Source organism: Oryzias melastigma, linkage group LG12 (assembly GCF_002922805.2).
Source record: "Oryzias melastigma strain HK-1 linkage group LG12, ASM292280v2, whole genome shotgun sequence".
Taxonomy (NCBI): domain Eukaryota; kingdom Metazoa; phylum Chordata; class Actinopteri; order Beloniformes; family Adrianichthyidae; genus Oryzias; species Oryzias melastigma.
Genome location: NC_050523.1, coordinates 21,852,630 through 21,876,138, shown reverse-complemented (window position 1 = coordinate 21,876,138; position 23,509 = coordinate 21,852,630). Strand labels below are relative to the sequence as shown.

General features: G+C 38.7%; 1 protein-coding gene across 2 annotated transcripts in view; it reads right to left on the bottom strand.

The window, feature by feature from the left end:
• tln1 (talin 1) overlaps positions 1–23,509 on the bottom strand; it is a 77,378-nt gene that overhangs the window by 35,211 nt on the left and 18,658 nt on the right. The window contains exons 4-28 of one of the 2 annotated variants that reach the window (XM_024299011.2): positions 21,312–21,409; positions 19,309–19,438; positions 19,013–19,165; positions 18,309–18,451; positions 18,090–18,217; positions 17,956–18,016; positions 17,762–17,866; positions 14,717–14,872; positions 13,348–13,449; positions 13,088–13,164; positions 10,220–10,400; positions 9,802–9,915; positions 9,429–9,537; positions 8,118–8,326; positions 7,942–8,040; positions 7,739–7,801; positions 6,149–6,316; positions 5,746–6,040; positions 4,425–4,591; positions 4,221–4,349; positions 2,997–3,110; positions 1,758–1,871; positions 1,504–1,638; positions 872–1,000; positions 670–772 (exon numbers count right to left, since the gene is read on the bottom strand). In XM_024299011.2, coding sequence (XP_024154779.1) covers positions 670–772; positions 872–1,000; positions 1,504–1,638; positions 1,758–1,871; positions 2,997–3,110; positions 4,221–4,349; positions 4,425–4,591; positions 5,746–6,040; positions 6,149–6,316; positions 7,739–7,801; positions 7,942–8,040; positions 8,118–8,326; positions 9,429–9,537; positions 9,802–9,915; positions 10,220–10,400; positions 13,088–13,164; positions 13,348–13,449; positions 14,717–14,872; positions 17,762–17,866; positions 17,956–18,016; positions 18,090–18,217; positions 18,309–18,451; positions 19,013–19,165; positions 19,309–19,438; positions 21,312–21,409 — 3,282 coding nt within the window. The remainder of the gene's footprint in view (positions 1–669; positions 773–871; positions 1,001–1,503; positions 1,639–1,757; positions 1,872–2,996; positions 3,111–4,220; positions 4,350–4,424; positions 4,592–5,745; positions 6,041–6,148; positions 6,317–7,738; positions 7,802–7,941; positions 8,041–8,117; positions 8,327–9,428; positions 9,538–9,801; positions 9,916–10,219; positions 10,401–13,087; positions 13,165–13,347; positions 13,450–14,716; positions 14,873–17,761; positions 17,867–17,955; positions 18,017–18,089; positions 18,218–18,308; positions 18,452–19,012; positions 19,166–19,308; positions 19,439–21,311; positions 21,410–23,509) is intronic. The other variant, XM_036214428.1, reaches the window with a different exon arrangement.

Here is a 23,509-nt window from a genome sequence, read left to right as displayed (position 1 = left end):
CAAAGCAAGAATGTGAATGGACAAATCCTAATTTATACACAATTTGTACATACTTGCACATACTTGTGCATCAATTACGTAATTTTGACATAATAAGTTCGCCGTTTGTGCAATATAAAGTTATACATTGGTGTTACATACGAGAAAAGTCTGTTAGACATACGTAGAACAGTTGTGGAAACTCACAAATTCCAAAAAGTATGCACAATTGTACAAGACTTAAGAAATAATTGCGTATAAACTACGTAAAATGTTTGTAATTCTGAACCAGCCAAAAATTTTGAACACCTTAAAACCAAATTCATGTAAAGACCCATCATCAATAATGAACGCAATTTATACTCATGAATTATTTATATCACGCATGTTTGATAAAAAAACAAAACGTTACCTGTGGAAAATGTACAAAATGTAGAGTATATAGTGGCTCTGTGACACGGTCTTTAGCAATAGGCAACATTACAGTGAGAACTGTGGAAATGTAATCAATGGGATAAAAAATGTCAGTACTTTCATGTTGTAAAAACCCTTTAACCAGTTCTTCTGCTCTGTTTCAAACTGAATTTTGTGAGAATCGACAGGAAGCTAAAAAACAGAACAATTTCTAAAGCTTGAATCCATAGTGGTGTGCCTCAAAGACTGCAGAACAACTGGTTCTGTTGGACCCACCTGCGTAGTTCTCGTCTCCCTGTGTGGCTTCGCTCAGCAGCTGTGCGATCGCCGAGGTCACCGCCTTGGTGTTGGTGCCCAGATCCTGGCAGCATTTCCCCAGCTGGACAGAAACAACACACAGGAGTTTACTGGATCACTTCCTCTGACGTTGTGGTCTACAGGTTAGGCTGACGATGAGAAAGGAAAGCCTCGGTTTTACCGTCTCTCCTGGCAGCGGCTTCAGCTTGCCTTCCCGGGCAGAAGCCTTTGCCTCTTGGATGTCTTTCTCCAGATCTCTGACCATCACCAGAGCGTTGTCGATCTCCAGCTGACCACAAGCATCCTGAGCCTGCAACAACACACACCTCACAGCTCAGTCAAAACTGTAAAACACACAGTATCCACATTTCAGTTGGGAAAAAATACTTGATTTTACCTGTTGGATGATTTGGGTTTTGAATTTTAGATTGCAGATTTGATTCTTTAATTGCTTTTTTAATTAAAACTTATCAATTTACATATCAATTATAGTTATTTTAGGGTATCAAAAAAGTTAAATTTAGGCTTTAACAATAATATTCAAACAAAAAGTGACGAGTTGTTAATACCAGCATTGATAAACAGCACAATGTTTGATTAAACTGAAATGTAAAGTCCAATTTATGTCTATATTTTTTGTCTGAGGTTAAAGTTGGAGCTCATTTGAGATGAACTCACTCCTCATCAGTGCTCGTTCAGGATTTATTCTGCTGCTTTATGGACTGCAGAGTCACAAGTCCACCTGTTGCTCATGAGTTCCTGATAAAGGAGGTTCTAACCCTAAACACACTGGAAAGCCAGACAGAGCTTTACCTTCTGCGAGGCGGTGCGCAGCTCTGCCAGGGCGCTGGCCAGGTTCTTGGCACACTGACTGAGCTGCATGGCTGAGGCCTGGTCACTGATGGTGGGAACCGTGGCTTTGGCGGCTGTCACCATCTTTGCTCCTGGCTGAAAGGAGAGGAACACACACACACTGGCTTTATTAGAGTAAACTAAGTGAGAAACTGGATTCAAAACGCTTGAGGATGTGCAGCTCCGGCTCAGGTGTGAAGGTGCAGGAACTGTACCTGCAGGAAGTTCTGGCTGGCATTGATGAGGGCGAGCTGAGCGCTGGGACTGTCAGGCTGAGACTGGCTGCCGCGAACGCCCTGAACCAGCTGAGGGATCTGCTCTGCCACGACCTGCTCACAAACACAACAGTGTGAGAGTTAAAAACTCCAGACGCACAAATGCACACCTGATCATCAAATTTAGAATTCTATTCACTTTAATTTTGTTTGTAGGTCACACCTAAAGGTTCAAGCCGCAAAACTAAAGGCAAGAACCAACAAACTTAGCTAAATTCATTATAATTGGTTTATCGGTCTAAAAATATCCTTCACAGGTGACCAATCTGTTTTAGTCAAAGATTTTCAGTGCTCCATTACTGTATTGCGATTTTGCTAATTTTTTTCTATAAATTTTAAACCCGTTTTTCTATTCTTAAACACTGTGTTCTGATTGGCTGGAGACCTGATCACTCAACTCCTCTGTAGAGATACGTGTAGCTCTTCAGATCTACATAAACCTTCAATCATGAGATCTTTGTTTTTTATTCTATAATCCTGGACTTATTTTAATATGGACTTGAGAGTTTTTTGAAAGTATTTGAACTTTGAGAGTTTAAACAAGAGATAGAAGTGTGAAAATGTCTGAGAAAAGTGGATAGAATGTGTGGTGAGGAGTTAAAACATCTAGAATGCTACTTCAAGATTTATCTAAGGAATGTAACTCTCACAAAAAATGAGGGAACTGTGTACTTCTTGAGCAAAGAGTGACTGTGGAGAGAAAAGCTCTCTTTGACAGCAGAAACAGTGAGGAGAAAACAAGGATGTCATTCTATCCTAGTGGAAAAATGCTGAACAGAGTGAACACTATTAATCAAAACACAATAAAAGAGGAGCGCACAGCCATAAATCCTCATTTGTGACAACACAACACTGTATTTCACATGATAGATTCAAGTTAGACTGGGCGATAAAACGATAACGATATATATCGCGATCAAACTTGTGTTCAAATCATGATAGGAAATAAATATTTATATCTAAACAACCTGCTGATGATTACACATTTCTATTTTGGTCCACAAAGCATTCAAATTTCACAAAGACAGTTATTTGGTTTGTATCGTGATATATATATATATATATATATGTATCGTTATCGCCTGATATAGATATTGTGATAAACAATTTATATCGCCCTAATTTAACCAAACAAAATAAACTAGCAAGAATCCTTATATGTGATGCATGCAGACTCACCTTGCAGCTCTGGACCAGCTGTTGCTGGGCTGCCTGGTTTTTGTTGGTGGAGGCCGCGTGCTGCGCTGCGGCGATGGTCTGAGTGGCAGCGGCCGCCGCCTGCTTGGCCGCATTCTGTCAGGACACACGATTGAAAGTCATCAGACACCAACATGTTTGGAAATAACTCTGATTGGTCATCCCACCAGCAGCTTCTTCTTCTAACAACATTGTTGGAGCAAAGACAGAAAAATGAGAGAAAAAGATTTTCTGGGCAATAAAACGATAACAATAAATATCGCGATATAACTTTTTCTTGATAGAGGAATGAGTCTTTTATTTTGAAGGACCAGAAAAACACTCACTATCTGTAGGTCTCACAATTGCAACATTTTTTTAAAGGAATAAACGTTTATCATTCTTCTCTGAATACAATAGTTGGAGCAAAAACAGAAAAAATAGGAGAAAAAAAATTGGGGGGGGGTGATTAAATGGTAACGATATTTATCGCGATAGACTTTTATTTTAAAGGGTCAGAAAAACACTTGCTACCTGCATCTCTCAGAATTGTTACATCTGTTTTAAAGCAATTGAACTTTTATTAGTCTGCTTCTCCAAATAAAATTGATGGAGCAAAAACAGAAGAAATGAGAGAAAAAACATTTTCTGGGCGATAAAACGATAATGATAGATATCGCGATAGAGGAATTAATCTATTGCAATAGACTTTTATTATGAAGGGCCAGAAAAGCACTTGCTCTCTGCAGGTCTCAGAATTGTAACATTTGTTTTAAAGTAATTGAACTTTGACCATTTTTCTTCGCTAAATAAAATTGTTGGAGCAAAAACAGAAGAAATGAGGGAAAGAGATTTTCTGGGCGATAAACCGATAATGATATGAATCGTGATAGACTTTTATTTTGAAGGGTCAGAAAAACACTTGCTATTTGCAGCTCTCCAAATTTTTACATTTGTATTAAAGGAACTGAACTTTCATCATTCTCTTATGAATAAAATTGTAAAAACAAGAAATATATGAGAAATAAAATATTTTCTGGGCGATAATCGATAACGATAAATATTGTTATCGTTAGGGAAAAACTTTTTCTTCTGTTTCTTCAATTAACTTTTTTCCAGCTGGATTCATCATTTCAGACTGGAAGTCTTTGATGGAAGTGTGTTGTATGGACTGATCAGGTGAGTAACGCTCATGCTGATCTTCATCAGAGCGTTCAGCTGCTGTACCTCTAGCTTGTTGACCAGTCGTTTCTTGATGGCGTTCTGGGCTGCGGCGTTAGTAGCCATGCGGAGCCCTTCAGCAGCCTCTCGCAGCTTCTGCTGCTGCTCTTCACTGTCTGGGTTTGCAGCTGCACCCTGCAGGGAAACAACAACAATCACACAGCTGGCAGATGAAAACATCATGGCGATGTGATCTCCAGAGAGGCAGACCTTAGCGGCTTCCACCATCTTGGCAGTAGCATCAGCTAGCAGTTTGGCGGCAGAGAGAAGTTTGCGGGAGTTCTCCAGATCCGACTCGCCTTCTGCGTCCATCTTGATGGCATTGACCAGATCGGAAGTGGCCTGGGCGAGGATCCGGGCCTGACGGACCATCTCACCTGGAGTTAGAACGGACAGAAAGGTAAAGGAGAGCAATGGAAAACTGTCAAGAGATTACACTAATCCGTAGTGATGATCAGAGTAATCCTTTTGGAAATAAGATGAAATATCCTTTGATTCCTGTTTTCAATCATGTCAGACCATCTGATCCTGTGGATTAAATGGAGTACTTCAGGGAGGATATATTTAGTTACAAAATAACACACATATAAGAAAATATTTTTTAAAACCACTCTAATAAAAAAATGTGTTTTTTATGTTTTTAACAGGTTCTTGTAGCACTTCTCTGATGATGGAGGGCATGTATAAAGAACATTAAGCTTAAAATTGCAAAAATTAGTATTTCTTAATTTAAATCATTGTGAATTAGGAGCAGATGAAAAACATACTTTAGGAAATATATGGTATTTGTGACGTAGAAAGTGCATTGGCTATGTGCATAAGCTCCCTGGTAATGCTAGCTTGGGGGTGTGAGGGGCTGTAAGCTAGTGGATGAGTGTGTAAACGAAGAACTTTCAGTAACGGGGAATGCTAGAGGGGCGGGGATGCTCTGTGTCTCACCCACAACTTAGAGGTGAATTTCTAATGAATTCCTGTCGCTCTGCAGAAACTACGTCCTAGAAATCGACAGGTTTTAAAGGGTAACCAAACCCTAAATCAACTTTTTTTGGATGGTGATCTCTATAAATGGGGCTTTAAAAGTGCTGTCTTTTGGTCATTGCCAAATTTTTGATAAATTAAAATAAAATAATGTAATTCTTGAAAACCGTCTGTGTGCTGCCTCCTACAGGTTGAATCGAGCTATTACAGTTGAATTTTGTGATTGGTCAAACCATGTAAGTTTCAGTCTGAGTAAGTTCCATGTCATGATCTGTAGCTCCTGTAATGATAACAGTCCTGCCCTTAAGCCCCGCCCCTCTGACTGGATTTTCAAATTTCAGCTGTGGGTGGAGTCAGCCTACAGCTCACTGTTTGGCTACCCTTTAAAGATTTTGGCAAAAAAAACGACATAATCATAATTAGAAGACCCGCCCCCATTAGCTGCAATAACAGATTTATAAATCTCAGTTGAATATATTTGGTCCGTTTTTATACATCGTAAAAGATTTAATTGTTTAGGTTTTACTTTGAAGGTTTAAATAAATTCACGTACCAGCGTCTCCCATCGAACTGAAGATGTTCTCCGTGACGTTCAGGATGCGGTCGGTGGCTTCCCCGTGCCGACCGATGGGATGGCCTCCGCTGGCGTACTGCTTGATGTGCTGCAGCAGCTCGTTGAGGGCCTGAGTGACACCTGTGGCGGCCACGCCCACTTGCTTCAGCAGGCCTTCATCGTTAGTGGCCGACTGCGACGCGTCCACGCAGCCCTCCACGGACTTGGCCACCAGCTTGCCGGCTTCGATCAGCTGCTCCTGGCACACTGGAGAGCTGATGGTTGGAGCCACCACCTAAAAGAAAGCGTAAGGAGTCTAAATCAGTGATGATGCGCCAGAGTCAGAGGAACACCATCATCACACAGGTAAGTAGAAGTGGCGGCGGTTATAAGACCCTCTCACCCTGGTGCAGGCGACCAGCTGAGATGTGGACAGAGCACACTGAGTGGCTGCCGCGATCACTCGGTTCTGCTGGGCCGAATCCTCCGTCTTCTGGGCCACGTTCTTGGCTTTGAGCACCAGAGCTGCGGCGGCGTTGGCCACGGCTTTGGCCAGCTGCATCAGCATATCCTGACGGCAACAAACACAGACCGGATCACTTTTTCCACCCAGGGAGAACTCTGATCTTCAGACAATCGGCTATAAATCATGTCCAGCCTCTAAAAATCTGGAGAAATGATTCTCTTTTTGATTGTCAGGTTTTTAAAAATCATTGAATGGTAGAAACAGCCTTCACCTTCAGACGGATGATTCAAGGAAAACCAACAAAGATTACCCAAACTATGAAGTAATTAAACTTTAAGACAAAGGTGCATCTCAAAAATGTGAGGGTTGTGGAATTTATTTTAAAAATGAAAACTGCAGACTTGTATCATGAAGAGAAAAAGACTAAATATTTGTAGAAATAAAAATATGTTTTAATGCTATTTTCCAGAGAATAAGTCACAGTTTTTTAATAGTTTAGCCAGGGGTGCCACTTGTACTCAGGAGTGACTTTTTTGTGTGGAGGTTTTTTTTTTAGACATAAACAGGCTCATATATGTGTTATTTTTTCAGTTAACACCGGTTGTCCCTTAGTGGTTGTTCCCTTTAACAACCACTAGAGGGCACTGCTTCTGACCATAAGTATTTGCTACTGTCAGCGGCAGAAGAAGTGGCGTCCAAAACAAACACGGAGGAGAATTTGATTGTTTTCCTCTTAAACTTTGATATTTTTCTTATACAAATAAATAAAATTGTATTCTTTTATTTATTTATTTTACATTGGGCTTGGCGGATTTGTTCTGAAACGTCAGACTTTTCTCCCAAAAGTGTGACGTATACTCCATGCATGGTTTTCTTCTTCTTGATGAGACATCTTTTATTATACTCCGGAAAATACAGTCCGTTTGTTTTTTGTAAACTTTGCTAGCTTGGGCGTTTCGATTTAGTGGTTTGAGTAGCCGCTTTAAGAAAGTAGCAGATGGATAAAAACTTTATGTTTTCATAGGTAGACAATTTTACCATCAGTCCAGGGACAGCAGATGAAAAATAGCTCTCGAGCCAACTCTGGTACATCGGCAGCAATGCTTTTTAATGTGCAATGTCCCTAAATAAATGAATAAATACATAAAAATAAAAATGTAAGACTTGTGACCGAGTGGCTCAACAATGAGTCGGATGTGATGCAGATAATCTGCTAGCTCTTTCAAATTAAACTTCCCTCTGAATCACATTATAAATAAAACATGAAGATGTAGACTGTGTTGGTTTTTTTTTTTTCCATCTCTGGTATCGACTGTTCTGGTCTGCAACGCTCGGGTTGGCGTCCACTGATTTAAGAAATCCTCTGAATTAATTAAAAATTATCGAACAAGAAAAAAAAAGTATTTTTGTGTGATGGATTTCATGTACACAAGTCTCATCCTGTGATTGGATTCATAGGAAGAAAAGGAATCTCATTTTTGAGAGGCACCAGAGCTTTGTGATTGACCCCATCGACACGCTTGTTACCGGCATTTGGTAATTAGAGGACATTCTCCTGGAAGCTGCCCTGAAACTTCCTCTAAGTCCAAGCTGTTAAACACATCATTACACAGGAAAGTATTACACAAAAGGTCATGAATGCAGCAAAATGTTTGATTCCTCTGTTTGTTTCTGTCCTGAACAGTTGGAGCCTCGCTGTCATAGAGACATCACAGGAGGAGAACACACACCTGGAACTGTGGATCAGTGTCCGTCTCTCCGATGTGGGACAGCAGCTCTCCGCTGGTCTGACCCACGTTCCCGGCCGCTTGCAGCAAGTTCTGACGAGGCTAAAACCAAAGAGATCCTCGATTTAGATCCGTCAATGGGAACACAGCAGCTTCCTCACAGCCTCACTCACGTCTACCTCTGTGTTCGCAGGCTGTGCGGTCTTCAGCATTTCAGAGACGGCGCAGGCCAGGTTCTTGGCTGCCCCCAGGAGCAGCTGCCCGTTGCCCCCTTCGTCCTCCATGAGGGCTGCCAGCAGCTTGACGCCCTTTGACATCTCCGTCAGGTTGGAGGAGATGGTGGTGACGGCACAGCCCACCGCCGTGTAGTCCGTCTCTGCCGGGTCACCTGAGCGAAACGGCGGATTTAGAGTTTGGAACTTTGTCTCATCGGAAATCACATAAATCCTCAGAGTCCACGACAAGAAGTAGCTTTTTAGAGTGACAAAAAAGAAGAAGATTTCGTTTAACCCCTTGAGGAATTAATGTATTCATTATTCATTGCCATTGTTTTATTATTTTTCACATACAACAATGAAGACAATTTATGAGAAAAAAAAAAAGCTGAAAAAAAACAGAATTCCAGGAAAAATTCACATTTTTTGAGCTGGCTGATGTAACTTTAAACTGAATTTCTTTTTGTATTTTCATCCCAAAAAATGTTAATTAGTTTTTGGACAAATTTTATTCTTGTTGTTTTCATAAAAATAAACCTAAAACTTTCATTCTATGTTGTTCTATGTTTGTTAAACATTTTTGAGGTTTCCACAGCAAAACGAATCCTGAATTTTCTGTTTTTGCATAATTTTATGTCTAAGTGTGTGAAAATAACAGAAAAGTAACTAAGTAAAGTAGTGTTACATAGGTGAGGTTGGTTAAAATGATACCAAATAAGCAAGCAGGTAGTCTTTCAAATTGAAAATACTGAAAATGTAAAAGTAGACAAAAACGTTTAGACCCAAAAAAGGGTAAAAAAATAAACATTCTAAATGTACAATTTTGCATGTGATTTCCTAGTATGATTATTTGCAGACAATAATCATACTCTATACTCTGACTAAAAAAAAAAAAAAAAAAAAGGCGATTAATTAATTTTTTGCGATTCATTTGTTAATTTTCTTATTTTTTTCCCGGCCCTAAAATTTTTTTTTACAAAAATGTCGAAGCTTAATTAAGGTAATTTTGAAGCAGAAGTGGTTTGATGCATATTTCTATCAAGGGGATAATAAGCACTCCAAACTAACGGCAAAAACTGAAAATGAAACCCAGCCGTTGTAGTAGCTGATTCCTATCTCTGTCTGAAGAAGGGCTTTCCTCTCCCAGATTTCTGGTCTTGCTCTGACTACAAACTTCAGCTCTCTATCCAAGAAGATCAAGACAACAGACTGCTGAAACTGCCACAAGCCGTGACGCTCCAGAGGAGCTGATAGAAACCCATTGGCTCTCAGTACCTGCAGTCAGGTTGACCATGGAGGCCGTGCCCGCCGTGATAGCGTCGACTTGAGAGTGGATCTCGTGTTTGGACTCGTCCATCTTGTTTTTGCGCCAGGCTTGCGATGCCTAAAACAGAAACAGAACTTCAGTTTCTGAGTTTTCCCACAGCTAATTATGAGGGGTCCTTTAATCAAACCTTTAACACTGTAGCTCCAGTGTTTATGTTAATTGATTTACTGTAACTTTTCAAGCATTAACACGATCATTCCAGTAGATTCTGAAAGCGGCTCATCCTCCAACTTCAATGTTTGGTTACCCTTTAAGTCAAAGTTTCTATGTTTTCTATCAACTCCTGATCCTCTTCTGGACTGAACATGTTTGTGACCTCACCGCATCTGTTCCTAGCGGGGGCAGAGTGTCGAAGTCCTCCAGCGATGCCTGTGCAGCCTGGACCGCCTGCATGCTGGAGTTGATGGTTCCAGTGAGGGCCTGCTGCGCTGACGTCTGTGGACACAAATGCGTCAATCATGTGTGTTACATCTCACTGCCGTCATACCAGGATTTCTAATGTTTTTTTTTTTTTTAATACTAGCTATGTTTTAATTCATAGATCACCCTTTGTGCAGCTTTTTATACAGTTATCTGATCTGAAGCAACATCTGGGAAAAACCAGCACAGAATAACAGATCTGATCTCCACAGATTAAAAAACTTTTTTCTGAAGGAAAGAACCTAACGTGAACATGGAGAACAGAGCAGAGTGGTCTAAATCAGAAAAGGTGTCGTGATGGAGGATCGTCGTGCGGTACCAGAGGAGGCATGTGTCCTCTGTGCATCTGTCCACTTGTGATGTGCTGCTTGGCTTGAGGCATGGAGCCCATCTGAAAGCTCTCTGGGCCTCCGGCTCCGGAGCGCATGATGGCGGGCAGAGCCACCGAGCCCGTCTCCACCTTACCCATCTTGTTAAACTGCTGCTGCAGAACAGTAGACCTGGAAAAAAAAGAAAATTACAACAAATCAGAAGAATATCTTTCTTTTCCTTTCTTTTCATTCTATATGCACTCTTGATTAAAAGAGTTCTCATACACACTTTGAAATGTGATTTAAGTTGTACATAAAAAATGATTATTTTAGACTATTAAATTTAGTCATTTAGCAAATGCTTTCGTCCAAACTGATGTGAGTCACACATTCTAAGTTAAGTCCATTTCTTTTGCCAGAAATGTCCCACGTTGGTGTTTAGAAAGTGCTCAGAAAGCTACAGAACAGTTCAGTTTTCCGTTTATTCTTTTGAATTGGAAGTGACATGGGTGCTTCCTTCCACCGTCGGGACATCAGAGTTAATTCCTGAAGTCACATGATCCTGTATGTGGTTTACTGTATTGGTGAGGCATGTTTTGGGTTGTCAGGGCCCATAGAGGGTTTAGAAAGAAGTGGTTGATCTGGTGAGTCAAATCTTTGAGTTAATAGCAATATATTACAGACAAATTAGCGCTTTATTATTGATTTTTTTTTAAATCACATTAATCTCTATCAACTGTTGTGTTCTCAAATATAAAAAACAAAGGCCCAGCTGTTTACTTGCATGAGCCTTTTATTTAAACTATGCTGAAAATGCCTCTTACATCACTCTCAGTGCACGTGCCGTGTCCACACTACGTCGCTGCTGTGACATCATCAATGTGCGACTGTAGTTCTTAACAGAACAAACCAAAGCCACTGCTGTATTATGTAAGATATAAAGCCAGATGTGGTGTTCAGTTGTAAATTGTGGAATAAAGTACATCGCATGGTATTAATAATAAAACTTTGGATTGCCCAGAAAGGGATTTTTTGTGTTAAAATTTTTTTTGTTAAAGGTTAAAAGTCGGAAAACTTAATGGAGCCACTTTTTTATATGTATTTTGTATCTTTTACTGTGCCACTATGTCACAAATTTAAATGAAACTACCTCAAAATAAGGCTTTTTATTAGGAGTGTAGAGAAAAATATTCGGTGATATATCACAATGTCTCATTTGGCGAAACTTGTATTGATTTAAAATGCTGACAAAACAATATTTAATTCATTATTAGTGTGTGTCCTTCAACATCTTACTTTTGTTTTTTACCACCAACCACTAGTTGGAAGCAGAACGCACTTTGAGCCGCTCTACACCACAAGATCTTGCAAGAACCAGCTTGTGCTAAATGTTTAGTCTCATTGGTTCAGTCTACTCGTGGTTTAATAACCACGAGAAGACTGAAACCAGGAAGAAACAAGAAGCTTTCTGTTTAGTAGACTGCTAGAAGTTTGAAGCTGAGAAAAGTATGGTGCACTGTAGTTCTGTCCTCTATTCTCATTTACTTCTCCTCTATTAGTATTTATTCTATTTAGCTATCTGTGCTTTTGGTGCAGTGTGATTCACGTGTTGTTTCTCTTTCAGATTCCTGGTGGATCGTCTGTGCTCCTGTTCTTGACTGTGGACCACGCCTCTGGCTCATCATGGCTGTGGACACCCCCTCCCACAGACACACACACATAAGCTGCCTCCCAGTCCTATCTGCCCTAACTCTATTCAGATACACAGTTGTAGAGTTAGATAAGATAATTCGTCTTTAATAGTCCATCCTTGGACAGCATTCCTCCGTCATGTAGACTTGTCTTTTTTCCTTGAAATCCATTCTTTTAGGAGTATCTCCTTACTGAAAAGGAGGGTCTAAGGGCAGGGATAACCACTTTAGCTTGGCCTGTTTAGTTTAGCAATAAGCTATTGTTCATATTTTATGACCGACTTTCTGCTTCTGTACCATTACTGGTATGAAGCCCAATGAGACAATGGTTCGTGATACTGGGCTATATAGATAAAATTGAATTGTTGCTGTTATGAGACATGCACTAATTGGTTTTTACTAAGTCATACTCAAAAATTCCTCTGGTACAGTAGGGATATATTTGTATACGTATCATAGCACCAGATTTTTGCCAGTACACATCCCAACTTTTTACAGCAATCATTAGGTTTGATTAAAAATAGACTAAATAATTACACGTCATGATTGATTAATTGCACAAGAAAATTCATCATGACTAGTCTTGTGGTTTCCTTGAGACTCGTGTCATGAAAATGGAACGTACCATTCTGGTGTGTGTGGTAAGTGTATGGTGAAACACTTTTTTATAAAGTCTGTTACACGCACTTATGATGTACGTGATGTTTTGCTGCATCAGTCCCCATGGTTAGAAGAATTCAGAGAGAGGGGTTGTGGAGGGCGGTGCATCTGATAAACGGGGCCAAAGGAAGCCAGTGTGGAGAACATCAATGCAGATCTAAATATAACAAACACGTCTTCCCTTCTGACTGATCAAAAGCAGGAGAACACTAACTCTAATCACTTTTCTTGTACTAAAACACACCTTTAAAGCTTCTAAAATAAAAATATAATTCTATTTAAACACAGGAGACCTATATGAACATGGCTGTCACTTTCAACTTCCTATCCTCTGGTTGAAAAGGGCAAAATATTTTGGTCGTTTCCGGAGAGCTAAGCCTCGGTCATTAAACCCTTGTGGAGTGTCCACGTGGGAATTGAATTATGCATGTGAGGGAACGTACATGTTTTGAATTTTATCAGCCACAACAGAACAAAATTGCTACTATGAGTAAACCTGGCTCAAGGCTTCAGAGATGCTCTTACTTTTTGGGCGACACAGAGTCCTCCAGCATGGTCGACTCTTCATCTCCCTCCATCCCAAAGTGATCTTTGCTCTTTTTCTGGGTTAAAATGAGAAGAAAATGCAGTTTTAGAAGAATATGACAGAAGAACAGCAGGAATACAGTTGCAATTTACCACCAAATTTGATTAATTTACAGTTACAGAACAAATAGACAACGTTGGTTCCTATTCTTTGAGATATATATGTATATTTAAACCTCAGTTTTGATACAAAAACTGACCTTTTTGAGGATGATGTCAATGTAACCAGCAATAAGCTGAGCGATCTGCTCTCCCTCAGTGGTCTGAACAGAGTAGTAACCATCCTGGTAGTCTCCAAAGTCCTGACAGCAAATCAAACACAAAAAAGACAGTTTAGAAAGTGAGATGATAGCTGCTCTGCTACAAAATACACTCATCCACATGGAAACAAGAAGCTCTCCGTTTCAGAAACACATGTAGATACATTTTAATGGCTTTTTATGTCAACTTTTGTTGACGCTGTCAACATGAACAAGGATCTTAACCTGCACCTCAGCATCTTCACTGTGAAGTTACACTTCAGAATATAACCTAAAAAACGTAAATAATATGAGAGACAACAATTTCCTCTGTTTGCTGCTTTGTCAGTGAAGCAGCGCCTCATTGTTGGAGACGTTTTGACGCATGGCGTGCTGCTACGCTATGATCCGTCTGGTTTTCCGGCACGTTGAATCCATTTGAAGTGGAACAAACACAAGAGCTTCTGTTGTTTGATGGAAAAAATGTGTGAGAATGTGTAAAAATAAACAAAATCACAGTAGCTGCAGACAAAAAATGGCTCGTCAAAAGCCAAATCCGAATCTTTCCCCGACCCTTATGGCTTTGGTTTCTGTCAGTTATGTTAGGGGTTTTGTTCTGTTTTGAATTGTCCTTTATTCACATAATTTTCAGGTTTGTTGTGATTCACAGCTGTCTTCATTTCAGTTAATTACCTTCAGTCTATTTAAGTGTCTGTTTTTTAGTTTATCCTAGTCAAGTCGTTTGATCTATTCAGTCACCATTTTTGGTTCTCCATGGGATTTGGTCATGTTTTGGTTAATTTATTAAATGCTTTCCTTTTCTGCCACCTCGCCTGGTCTCTTGCATTTTGGGTTCAACACCAGTTCCTGACAGAATTGTTGGATCCTGAATACCCACAGATGTGCTGTTGACATGAAGTTGTGCTTTCACATTTGCTTGATTTTTAAACAGAATTTAAATTGGTTGATTTCTTTCCTGATGGTCAATTAACTGAATACCAATTAACAAATTAATGGTGAATTAACCATTAATTGAATGCTCCAGAACAGCAAGATGACAGAACTTCAGCTTTTATTAGAGTGTAAACATTCACTGGCATTAATCCATTAATTAAGCTGCTACTTTCACTCTTAAATAACAGAAATCGAAGATGTATTAAATGAAAACATGGACCATTAAAGGTGTTCTGATGCATGTGGTTTGTTATGGTCTACTAAACCAAGAAATAAACAGCTAGACATCAGCTGATGTCTAAGCAGCTTAAATTCAGACCTCACTTGTTCCATTAGCAGCATTACAGAGGCTCAGAGCTGATGATGATGAACTTACCAGAGTGAAGCTCTTGGGCGATGCTGCCCAGCGCTTGATGTTGGTCAAGTTCCACTCCTGGATCACCTCCTTGGTCTTTTCATCGACTCTCATCACACTCTCCTTGGTGATTCCCAGCAGACGCGGCACCAGCTTGTTCTTACCCTTCATCTTTTCCTGCAGGAATGAAGAAGAGGGACAGTTTTAACACTGAAATCACACAGGCTTTCTGTGTTGACTGTTAGATGGAGCTTCAGTGCTATTTTGCTGGGTTTATCTGCAAGCAATATTTTTTATTCAAGCGAAACAGCAAAGCAAAACCACTGAATAGTTGCCGCTGCATCAATAGCCAGACACCGTGGTTCTCAAACAGTTATATAGTATATCTAAAATAAACCCAAACTTGTACATAAAAAAAATAACCATATGTATTATATTTGAAACACACATTTCTGAGACCTCTTTCTCATTAACATCATCCAAACTTTCCTTAAAAACCCATCGTATATAATTTGGCCTGTGTTTTCTGCCCTGCAGTTCATCATCACTCCACTAGGGGCAGTAGAAGGACTTTTCCTGCTCATTTCAAAATGGCTGCCTCCATGAAACTTCAAAACACTTTTGGCGGGAAAAAGTTTTGCTAATTTTAAAAACTTTATGGTGAGAATAACTTATCATGTGGTAATATTTTTTTAATTAGTACTTTTTATATTGAAAGAATACTAAATGTGTTAATAGGTAATTCTTTATAAACATTTATAAAGAGTGTTAGAAATGTGTGGATCAAATTTGAGACAGTGGGTAAATAAGGTGCTTTATCCTGAAAATCATGTCAATATTTTTGCCTCTTTAACTAACATTGTTGTGAACAAAACCTTAACAAATCACCCAAAGGATTATAATTTATACTATTTATTTTTCATTAAAAAAGGGATTTTGTAAAATGTGTTCATGGATTTAAAGGTTTAAAAAACCTTTTAACTTCAAAAAATGTGGAAATTACAGAGTTAATTCAAATTCAAAATGTCTGCCTAACCTGAAAGGATTTTTAGTTTTGAATACACCCTTAAAGACTCACTTCCTCAGAATGCTCTGAGTTTTGATGATAGTCTTTCATGCTTAACCCTAATATTTACATTAAAAGATTGTGGTCTGTTTCTAAAAAAATTTCAGCTGTTCGTTTATATTCTTTTTAATCCAACATATGAAGTGTTTCATAGTTGCTCCCTTGCTGCTGAAGTTTCGCAGGAAACTTTTGCTCCCTCTAGCACAGTTTTGTCAGTTTTGGGGATTTTGTATGTAAAATTTGCACTTTTATAACAAAATGGCTTGCATTTAAACACAATAAAGTTTGACATCATAACTACGCAGGACTCTGTGTTCTTTTCAATTGGTCTAAAATAAATATTTCACTTTAGACTGAGCAGAAATTTAAAGATAGCTGCAGAAAACCTAATAAAAATGCAATTAATATATATTTTTCTTAATCTGTTTTACAGTCTGAGGTCTCCATCTAACCGTTAAACCACAGTACTGTGAAAGTGAAGGCTTTTCTTAAATTCAAATTGTTGTACTTAAATGGAGGATGTAGACTCGGAAAGAGGAAGTAGAGACTCCTATCTCCAGCTCCACACAGCACATTGCAACAGAAAGATTAATTTTGACAACAAGATGACAAAAGTTTCACAGCAGACTGTTTCTCGATAAAGAGGAAACCGTCTCTGCACTGTGTGTGGTATTAAAATACATTAAAAGCAAAAAAAAAAAAAAAAAAAAAAAGTGGTGGAAATGGGTGTGTTTGTCTGGAAGGAACTAGATAGCATAAAAGCCTCTGTGTGTGACAGCAAAATGCAGTTTACTGTCACCGCATCAGCAGTTTCTGTTAAAGAAATAACATTAAAAGAGCGCAAAACACGTCTTTAATGGCTAGCTAATGGTTAAGCAGTTCATGTGGTAAAAATAAAGATGGAGGGGAAAAAAGACAGGTGGCATGATCTGTTTTACTTTTAGAAAAAGACGTACAGTTAGAAAGTATTGTTCTTCCTGAAAGACTTTTATTAAATGTATTTTATTCACACTACAGTTAAAAAGTTTAAGGTCACCCGCAGTTTTGTGTTTTCCATAAAAAGTTGCAGTTTTATTTGCCAAATGAGTTGTAAAACGAAGAGAAAATATTGTCGAGACATTGACAAGTCTAGAAATAATCTCCCTCCGTCTAATGTCTGTGTTCTATCGCTCATATTTAACGTTTTCTTTTTGCCACTCTGCTCCCGAAGACGCCTCTTCCCTGTAGATGTTGACACTGGAGTTTTGTGAGTACTATTTAATGAAGCTGCCAGTTGAAGACCTGTGAGGTGTCGATTTCTCAAGCTGGCGATTCTAATTTACTTATCACCACGTTATTTTCTACAATGGTTTAGGGCCTGTTTGTGCTGTTCTCTAAAGAGAGTATTACACACCGCTGAAGGAAATCTTTCGTTTCTTGTCAATTTTTCTCATGGAAATGCCTTCATTTCGAAGAACAACAGGCTGGTGAGTTTCACAACAAAGTTCTTTTTTTCTGGCCATTTTAAGCGTTAATCAACCCCACAAATATGATGCTCCAGAAACTCAACCTTCTCAAAGGAAGGTCAATTTTGCAGCTTCTCTGAACATGATTACACAAGAGTTTTCTGATCATATTTTAGCTCTCTGACACATAGACCTGAAGTCACCTATGTAGATAATGCACCAAAATCCAGACATTTGCAGCAAGATTTTACCATATTAATATTGTATAGAGTGTATTTCTGATTAGTTTAAGGTTATCTTCATTGAAAAAATTGTGCTTTTCTTCTGAAAATAGGAAAACCTCTGAACAGTAGTATTTATTTAAGAAGTACTTTTAAATAAAGACGTTACAGATGATTTATAGGTGGCACTCAGCTGGGAGACAGACAGTGTCGAGCGAAAAACCAGATGATGTTTGATCAGTGATAGTGACAAATGTAAAAACGCCATCAGTCAAAGAGAAAATTCTCTATCCTCTTTGTTTTATCAGCAGTGTAATGATGAAGCTCCTCTTACCTTCACCAGGAAAAACGACACACCGTAGGTCTTCAGGGAGCGGGCCAGCTTCACATAGCTGACTTTGGCCTCAATCTCTGTCATATTCTGACAGTTTTTATGTGCCTGGAGGACAGAAAAACAGACAAATCAGAACCTCTGGCCATGCAAGAAAAAATTAAACCAATGAGACGTGATAGAATCTCTTCTGGTACCTGGAAGATCTTTTTCTCTCCTTTGTTCTTGATGTACTCTTTGGGTAGAAACTCTTTTAAACTGAAAGGACAAATGTGGTTTAATCCAGAATGACAGGTGGGACCAAAGAAACAAATATGAAGCTGAAGCTTACTCCAAAAATCCAGGCTTATGTTTGGACTCATTGTGGTCACCAAACTGGATTTGACACTGGTAGCCTGCAAACTCACAGGCTTTGTCAAAAGAGACCGGATGAGAGCCGTTCAGAATGTCGTCCCGAGCCTGCGGAACAGCAGGAAGGAATGAAAGGTCAGACAAGAAAGGTCAATATTTTAGGATTTTCTTCTACAAGCACACAGCCAACAACAACAACCTGAACATAGAGCAGGTTCAGCTGCACCGGGTCTCTTGAGTCCACGTTCTGGTCTGAGTAGAAGAACTTTCTCCTGAGTAACAACATCTCTGTCTCCTCCACGCCCTGCTCCCGCAGCGTCCTGCCATGGTCCAACCAGTTCACTGCAAGGAGCAGCAGCAGGCAGTGAGATGACGATCACAAATCAAACTGTGTTTATCCAAGTTCAAATACACACAGAGGAGGAAACAAGTATTTGAACATTTGCTGATTTTGTAGGTTTGCCCACTTAAAGAGAAACTGACAGTCTGTCATCTTAATGGTTCATCTGAAATGTGAAAGATACCTGAAACCTACTATTAGGATAACAGTCAATTTCTATCAATTTCTTTTTAAGGGAGCAAACCTATAAATCTTATTTATTATTAGTTATTTCCTCCACTTTAAGTGTAAATCTGGTAAAAATAGGGGAATATCAATAAACTGCATCACTATACTTTGTGCTGCTATAACTGCTGAACATTATAAAGCAGAATGTTGACAATATTTTCTAAATTCTGCAATGAAATGTATTCCTGTGTTGTTTCACATTTCATAGGAATACTATGTCTGCATAACTGCTGCTTCTATTTTATGTCATCAGCGTAAAGTCTCCCACCGTGGAGAGTGAAGCTGGATAACCTAATCAAGCAGAGGACGATGCTGGACTCTGACTGCTCACTCACGCTCGTCATCTGTGTGGAGCTTCTGCTTCAGCTTCTCCATCTTCTTGTCGTCCCTCAGCAGAGTCTTGTCCCTCTTCAGCGTTCCCGTGGTTTCTTCTTTCTTCTCCTCACCAATGTCGTGCACCAGCGAGTACTCATCGTAGTTTGTGATGCCTGCCGTGCACAGATCATCGTGAGTGGAGCTCACACTTTACATCCCAAACGGGGTCAAAGTAAAAACTGAATTAAACAACAAGAAAAAAACACACAAAATGATTAAGAGAGGTTCAGGAAAGGACTGAGCGACACAGACTGACCGATCCTGGCACAGATGGTCATGAGCATGTCACTGACGATCTTGGAGTCATCCACCATGACGGTCTTCACCGTGCCATCCAGCATCCGGATCTTCAGAGGCCTCTGCTTCTTCTTGTACTCCAAAGTGTCCTGTCGGAGGAGAGGAGATCAAACTCAAAAGCTCCCTTACCAAGAAGTAGTCCACTTGAAGTCTATTTTAGTAAGTAGACGTGAGCACAAGTATAAAAAGGGGTGTCAGAATCTGGACCTCGAGGGCCGCCGTCCTACATATTGTCCAAAATGCTCACTACTTTTTGTTTGTTTTCTAAACACCGAAAATTGAATCAATACCAACATTTCACAACGTTTATTTATGACGAATGATGAAAACACTGAAAGTGAATTTAAAAATTACATCTAAACATATTTTTTCTGCAAAAATTGTTTAAACGCACTGCATTGTGGTCTATATTCACTATGGTTATCGCAAAGACTTCTGGGAAATTTTTAGGGCATTTAATTTTGGAATTGTAGATTCGGACAGCATTACAAAATAGGGAACGCTCTATATAGTGAGTAGTGATGGAATTCAGAGATTCTGAAAAACCAGCAGGAGGCCGGCCCTCAAGGCCTGGAGTTCGACACGCCTGATTATGTATGTGGAGTGTAGGAAGTATATTAAATAAATGCTTTTTCTAACAAAATTGGAACATTTTAATTTTACAATATTTAGATTTTAAACAAAATAAACTTCCAGGTTTGCTGCCTCACTTTTAGTAAGTCACCGGTCTTGAAACCTGGATTTGGAAACCCCTGTTCTACAGTATACTTGTAGTCCATTAAAGAGACTACCCTTTGCAAACAGCTGAGCTGCTTTCTGGTATTTTTTAGCTCTTTCATGTCAGCAGGGACATTTCTGATACCGACAATCACACATTTACCAGCAAAAATAGCATAATATGTTTAATAATACATAAAAAAATTATACTTTTTTATTTTATTTTATTTTATTGTTCAGCATCTATGAAAAACATATGAGCTAAGGGTCTCTTGTGTTGGGCAGAGTTTACTGTTACAATTATGAATTTTGGACACAAATGTAATTGTGGTTCTTAGAAACTGTAAAATTGTCAAAAAGCTAGAATTTCTGACGACCATGATTACATTTGAACATCCAGGAAGTAAACTTTCCTGTTGAAACTATGAATGGCATGTTTCTGGGCTGTGGGAGGAAGCTGCAGTGCCCAGGGGAAACACACACACACAAACTCCACACAGAAAAGACCCAGCCGGCATTTGAACCAGTTTCTAATGTCTCCACTATTGCTCAGCCCTGAAGCAGCATGCATAAATATGCACTGTCTAAAGGGGGGCAAAATCCAAAACAAGAGGATAAACATTTATCATACACACTAAAACTACATATAAAATACTTAAAACCGTAACTTTTAACGTAATTATGAACTAGCTGTATGTAAACAGTTTGTTTAGTTAAATCTGCTATATTGGTAAATGTATGTTTAAAGGAATTTTAAGTTTCAAAGATATAAATAAAATATAATAAATCCAACTGTGAGGGGTACACATATCAGATGCACTGTTTTGGTTGGGTCCTAGTGATTCACAGTCAGCCCTGTTCTTTAACCACATCCTGGTGAGTGCTGCTGTGACCAGACTTGTAATCACTTGAAGTCATCTAAAGCAGCGTTTAGTTGTTTTTTTTTTCCTTTTTCCCAGGATGTGTTAGCCCCTTTTCCTGACTGGTGCCTTCGGGATGTGGATTTACATTTGTGACAAATCTTATTTGAAGAAACATGTATTCTTTGAATGATTCTCCTGCAGCATCCTTCTGCACTATGAAGCTTAAAAAAATGCTTAATTTATTTCAAAAAATGACAGTGCACCTTATAATCTCCTTATAATTCTGGCAGTCCTTACTGATGTTGAAGTGATTCACAGGGCGCACCGTGACAATGTTTGGGGTCACTTGGAGCCAGTCTGAATGCATTTGAGTGCGACATACCCCGTTCCTTAACATGTAGTAGTCCAGAGCCTTTCCTGCTTCCAACCAGATGCCTTTCTTTGGGTCTTCATCAGACAGAAACAGTCCATAGTCATTGGCTACAAGAAGAAGCAGAAACCCTGAGAGTTACTGTGCAGCTAAACACACAAACATTCAGCCATTAAATCAAGATTTTTGCAGGTTTGACACAGAACTGTCTCTCAGGTAGAAATATTTGTTGAGGGCGACTGCAAAGTACTTCAAAGTTCAGAAACGTATTATTTTTGTTTGCATCTACTGCTGAAAACTCTAGTTTGAAACAAAAAAATAAATGAGAGAATGTGTTTATTTTAACAATGATAAACGAATGGTTCCCACAAACTAAGACAAAGAGTTGTGCGTTTGTGCTTCACATATGAAACGGGGAGCGTGCTGGAACAGGTAAAGCATACTTTTTGTGTTGAAACAGCAGCCGGTAAAAGTCAGGACATATAGAGCCAGGAGCAAACCAAAATGACGTATTCAGCAATTCTGAAATCAAATTCTAGGAAGCACAATGGGGATAAAAATCTACTGTTTGATAGCACCAACTCCACACAGACAGTTTCTAGGCCCTCACTCCAACTGAGCACCAAGAACTGGAATTGAGCAACAGATTACATGAAATGAGATGCCAGAATAAGTGAGGCATTACAACAAGGTGGGTTCAGGTGAGGCTTTAACCACTCCTTAATCTACAGAGCATTCACTCTCTGAGGAAAAGGAGGTCAGAAAGTGACAGAAGAAATAAAACTCAGTCTTCTCAGAAACAAACCACACCTAAAAATGAAAAAAAAAAACCTAAAGAAAGATTTCTGACAGCAGGATAGGAAACAGAGAGAAGAAGTTAGAGGCAGAAGAATGGAGGCCATGAACTACCTACTATAGCTTCAATACATCTACTAAAGGTCCAATACTTCAGCATGTTCACTTTCAAGCGGTAAGAGTTGAAAATACTTGTCTTAATCTCATTATTTTAATGAACTACAACTACTTTCAATTAACTTTCCGTATATAAAAGTATGAAATTATAATCACTGTTTGAAATCTTGTAGGAAACCGAAACATCAGACTGGTTTAGGTCACTGGTTAAAGACCCAGTCTAGGACTGCCACAATTAGTCGACTAATCGGCGACTTATCTGCTATTAAAATAGTCGACGACTAATTTAATACTCGATTAGTCGTTACTGTATATTATATGGAGTCAAAGTGTAGTGCAGATGAAAGTTATAATGGTATTATGCTAGCTTTTTGGGCTATTTTTGCATTTTCTAAGGTTTTTTAGGCTACTTTGGAGTTTAGTTCATAGTTCTGCTACATGCTAGCTATTTTTGGCTAATTTAAACTTTTTTTGTTTTTTAGGCTAATTTGGAGTTTGGCTAATATTTCAGCTAAATGCTAGCTATTTTGGCTAATTTAGGATTTTTCAGTTTTTTAGGATATTTTGCAGTTTAGCTAATGTTTCAGCTCCATGTTAGCCGTTTTGCATAATTTAGCATTTTTTCTGTTTTTGGGGAAAAGACCACTGGGAATGAGTTTAAAATGAAATATAGTTGGAGTGAGACTTTAAGAACACATTTGTTTGTCTTTTAAACCCAGAGTGCAGATTGAATTATGATAGTAGTTTTAAAGTACCGGTACTTTAAATTACTTCATCCAGCAGACAGTAATAAAAAGCTTTCCTAGCTACACTGAAAAGTGAAAAGTTGGATCAGTTCACAAAAATTCTTTAATTTATTACATTTCAAAATATTATTTTTTATCAAATTAAAATGTTGAGTTGAGTAAACCATCAACTCAAAATTTTAATTTGACAAAAACGAATCATTTTAAATTAAACAAATTGCAAATTTTTTAAAAATAAATCCAATGTTTCTTTTTTTTGGTGTATATTTAATTTCACCTTCTGCGATTTCAGTGTTTCACTGATTTTTTTTCCAGTGCAATTTTACTTTTTTTTTTACAGCACATTCACTCTCCTCTGTGTTCGGTTTGTCAAAGTCTTCCATCATTAGCAGATCTTTTGTTTAAATCTATAACACTTGATTTATTTTCCTGCAAAGCTTTAAAGATTGAGAGTTTAAATAGGAGAGAAAAGTGTGAAAATGTTTGTCTGAGAAGAGTGGATAAAATGCGGAACTTTACATCCTTAAAACAATCCTACTTCATGAATTTCAT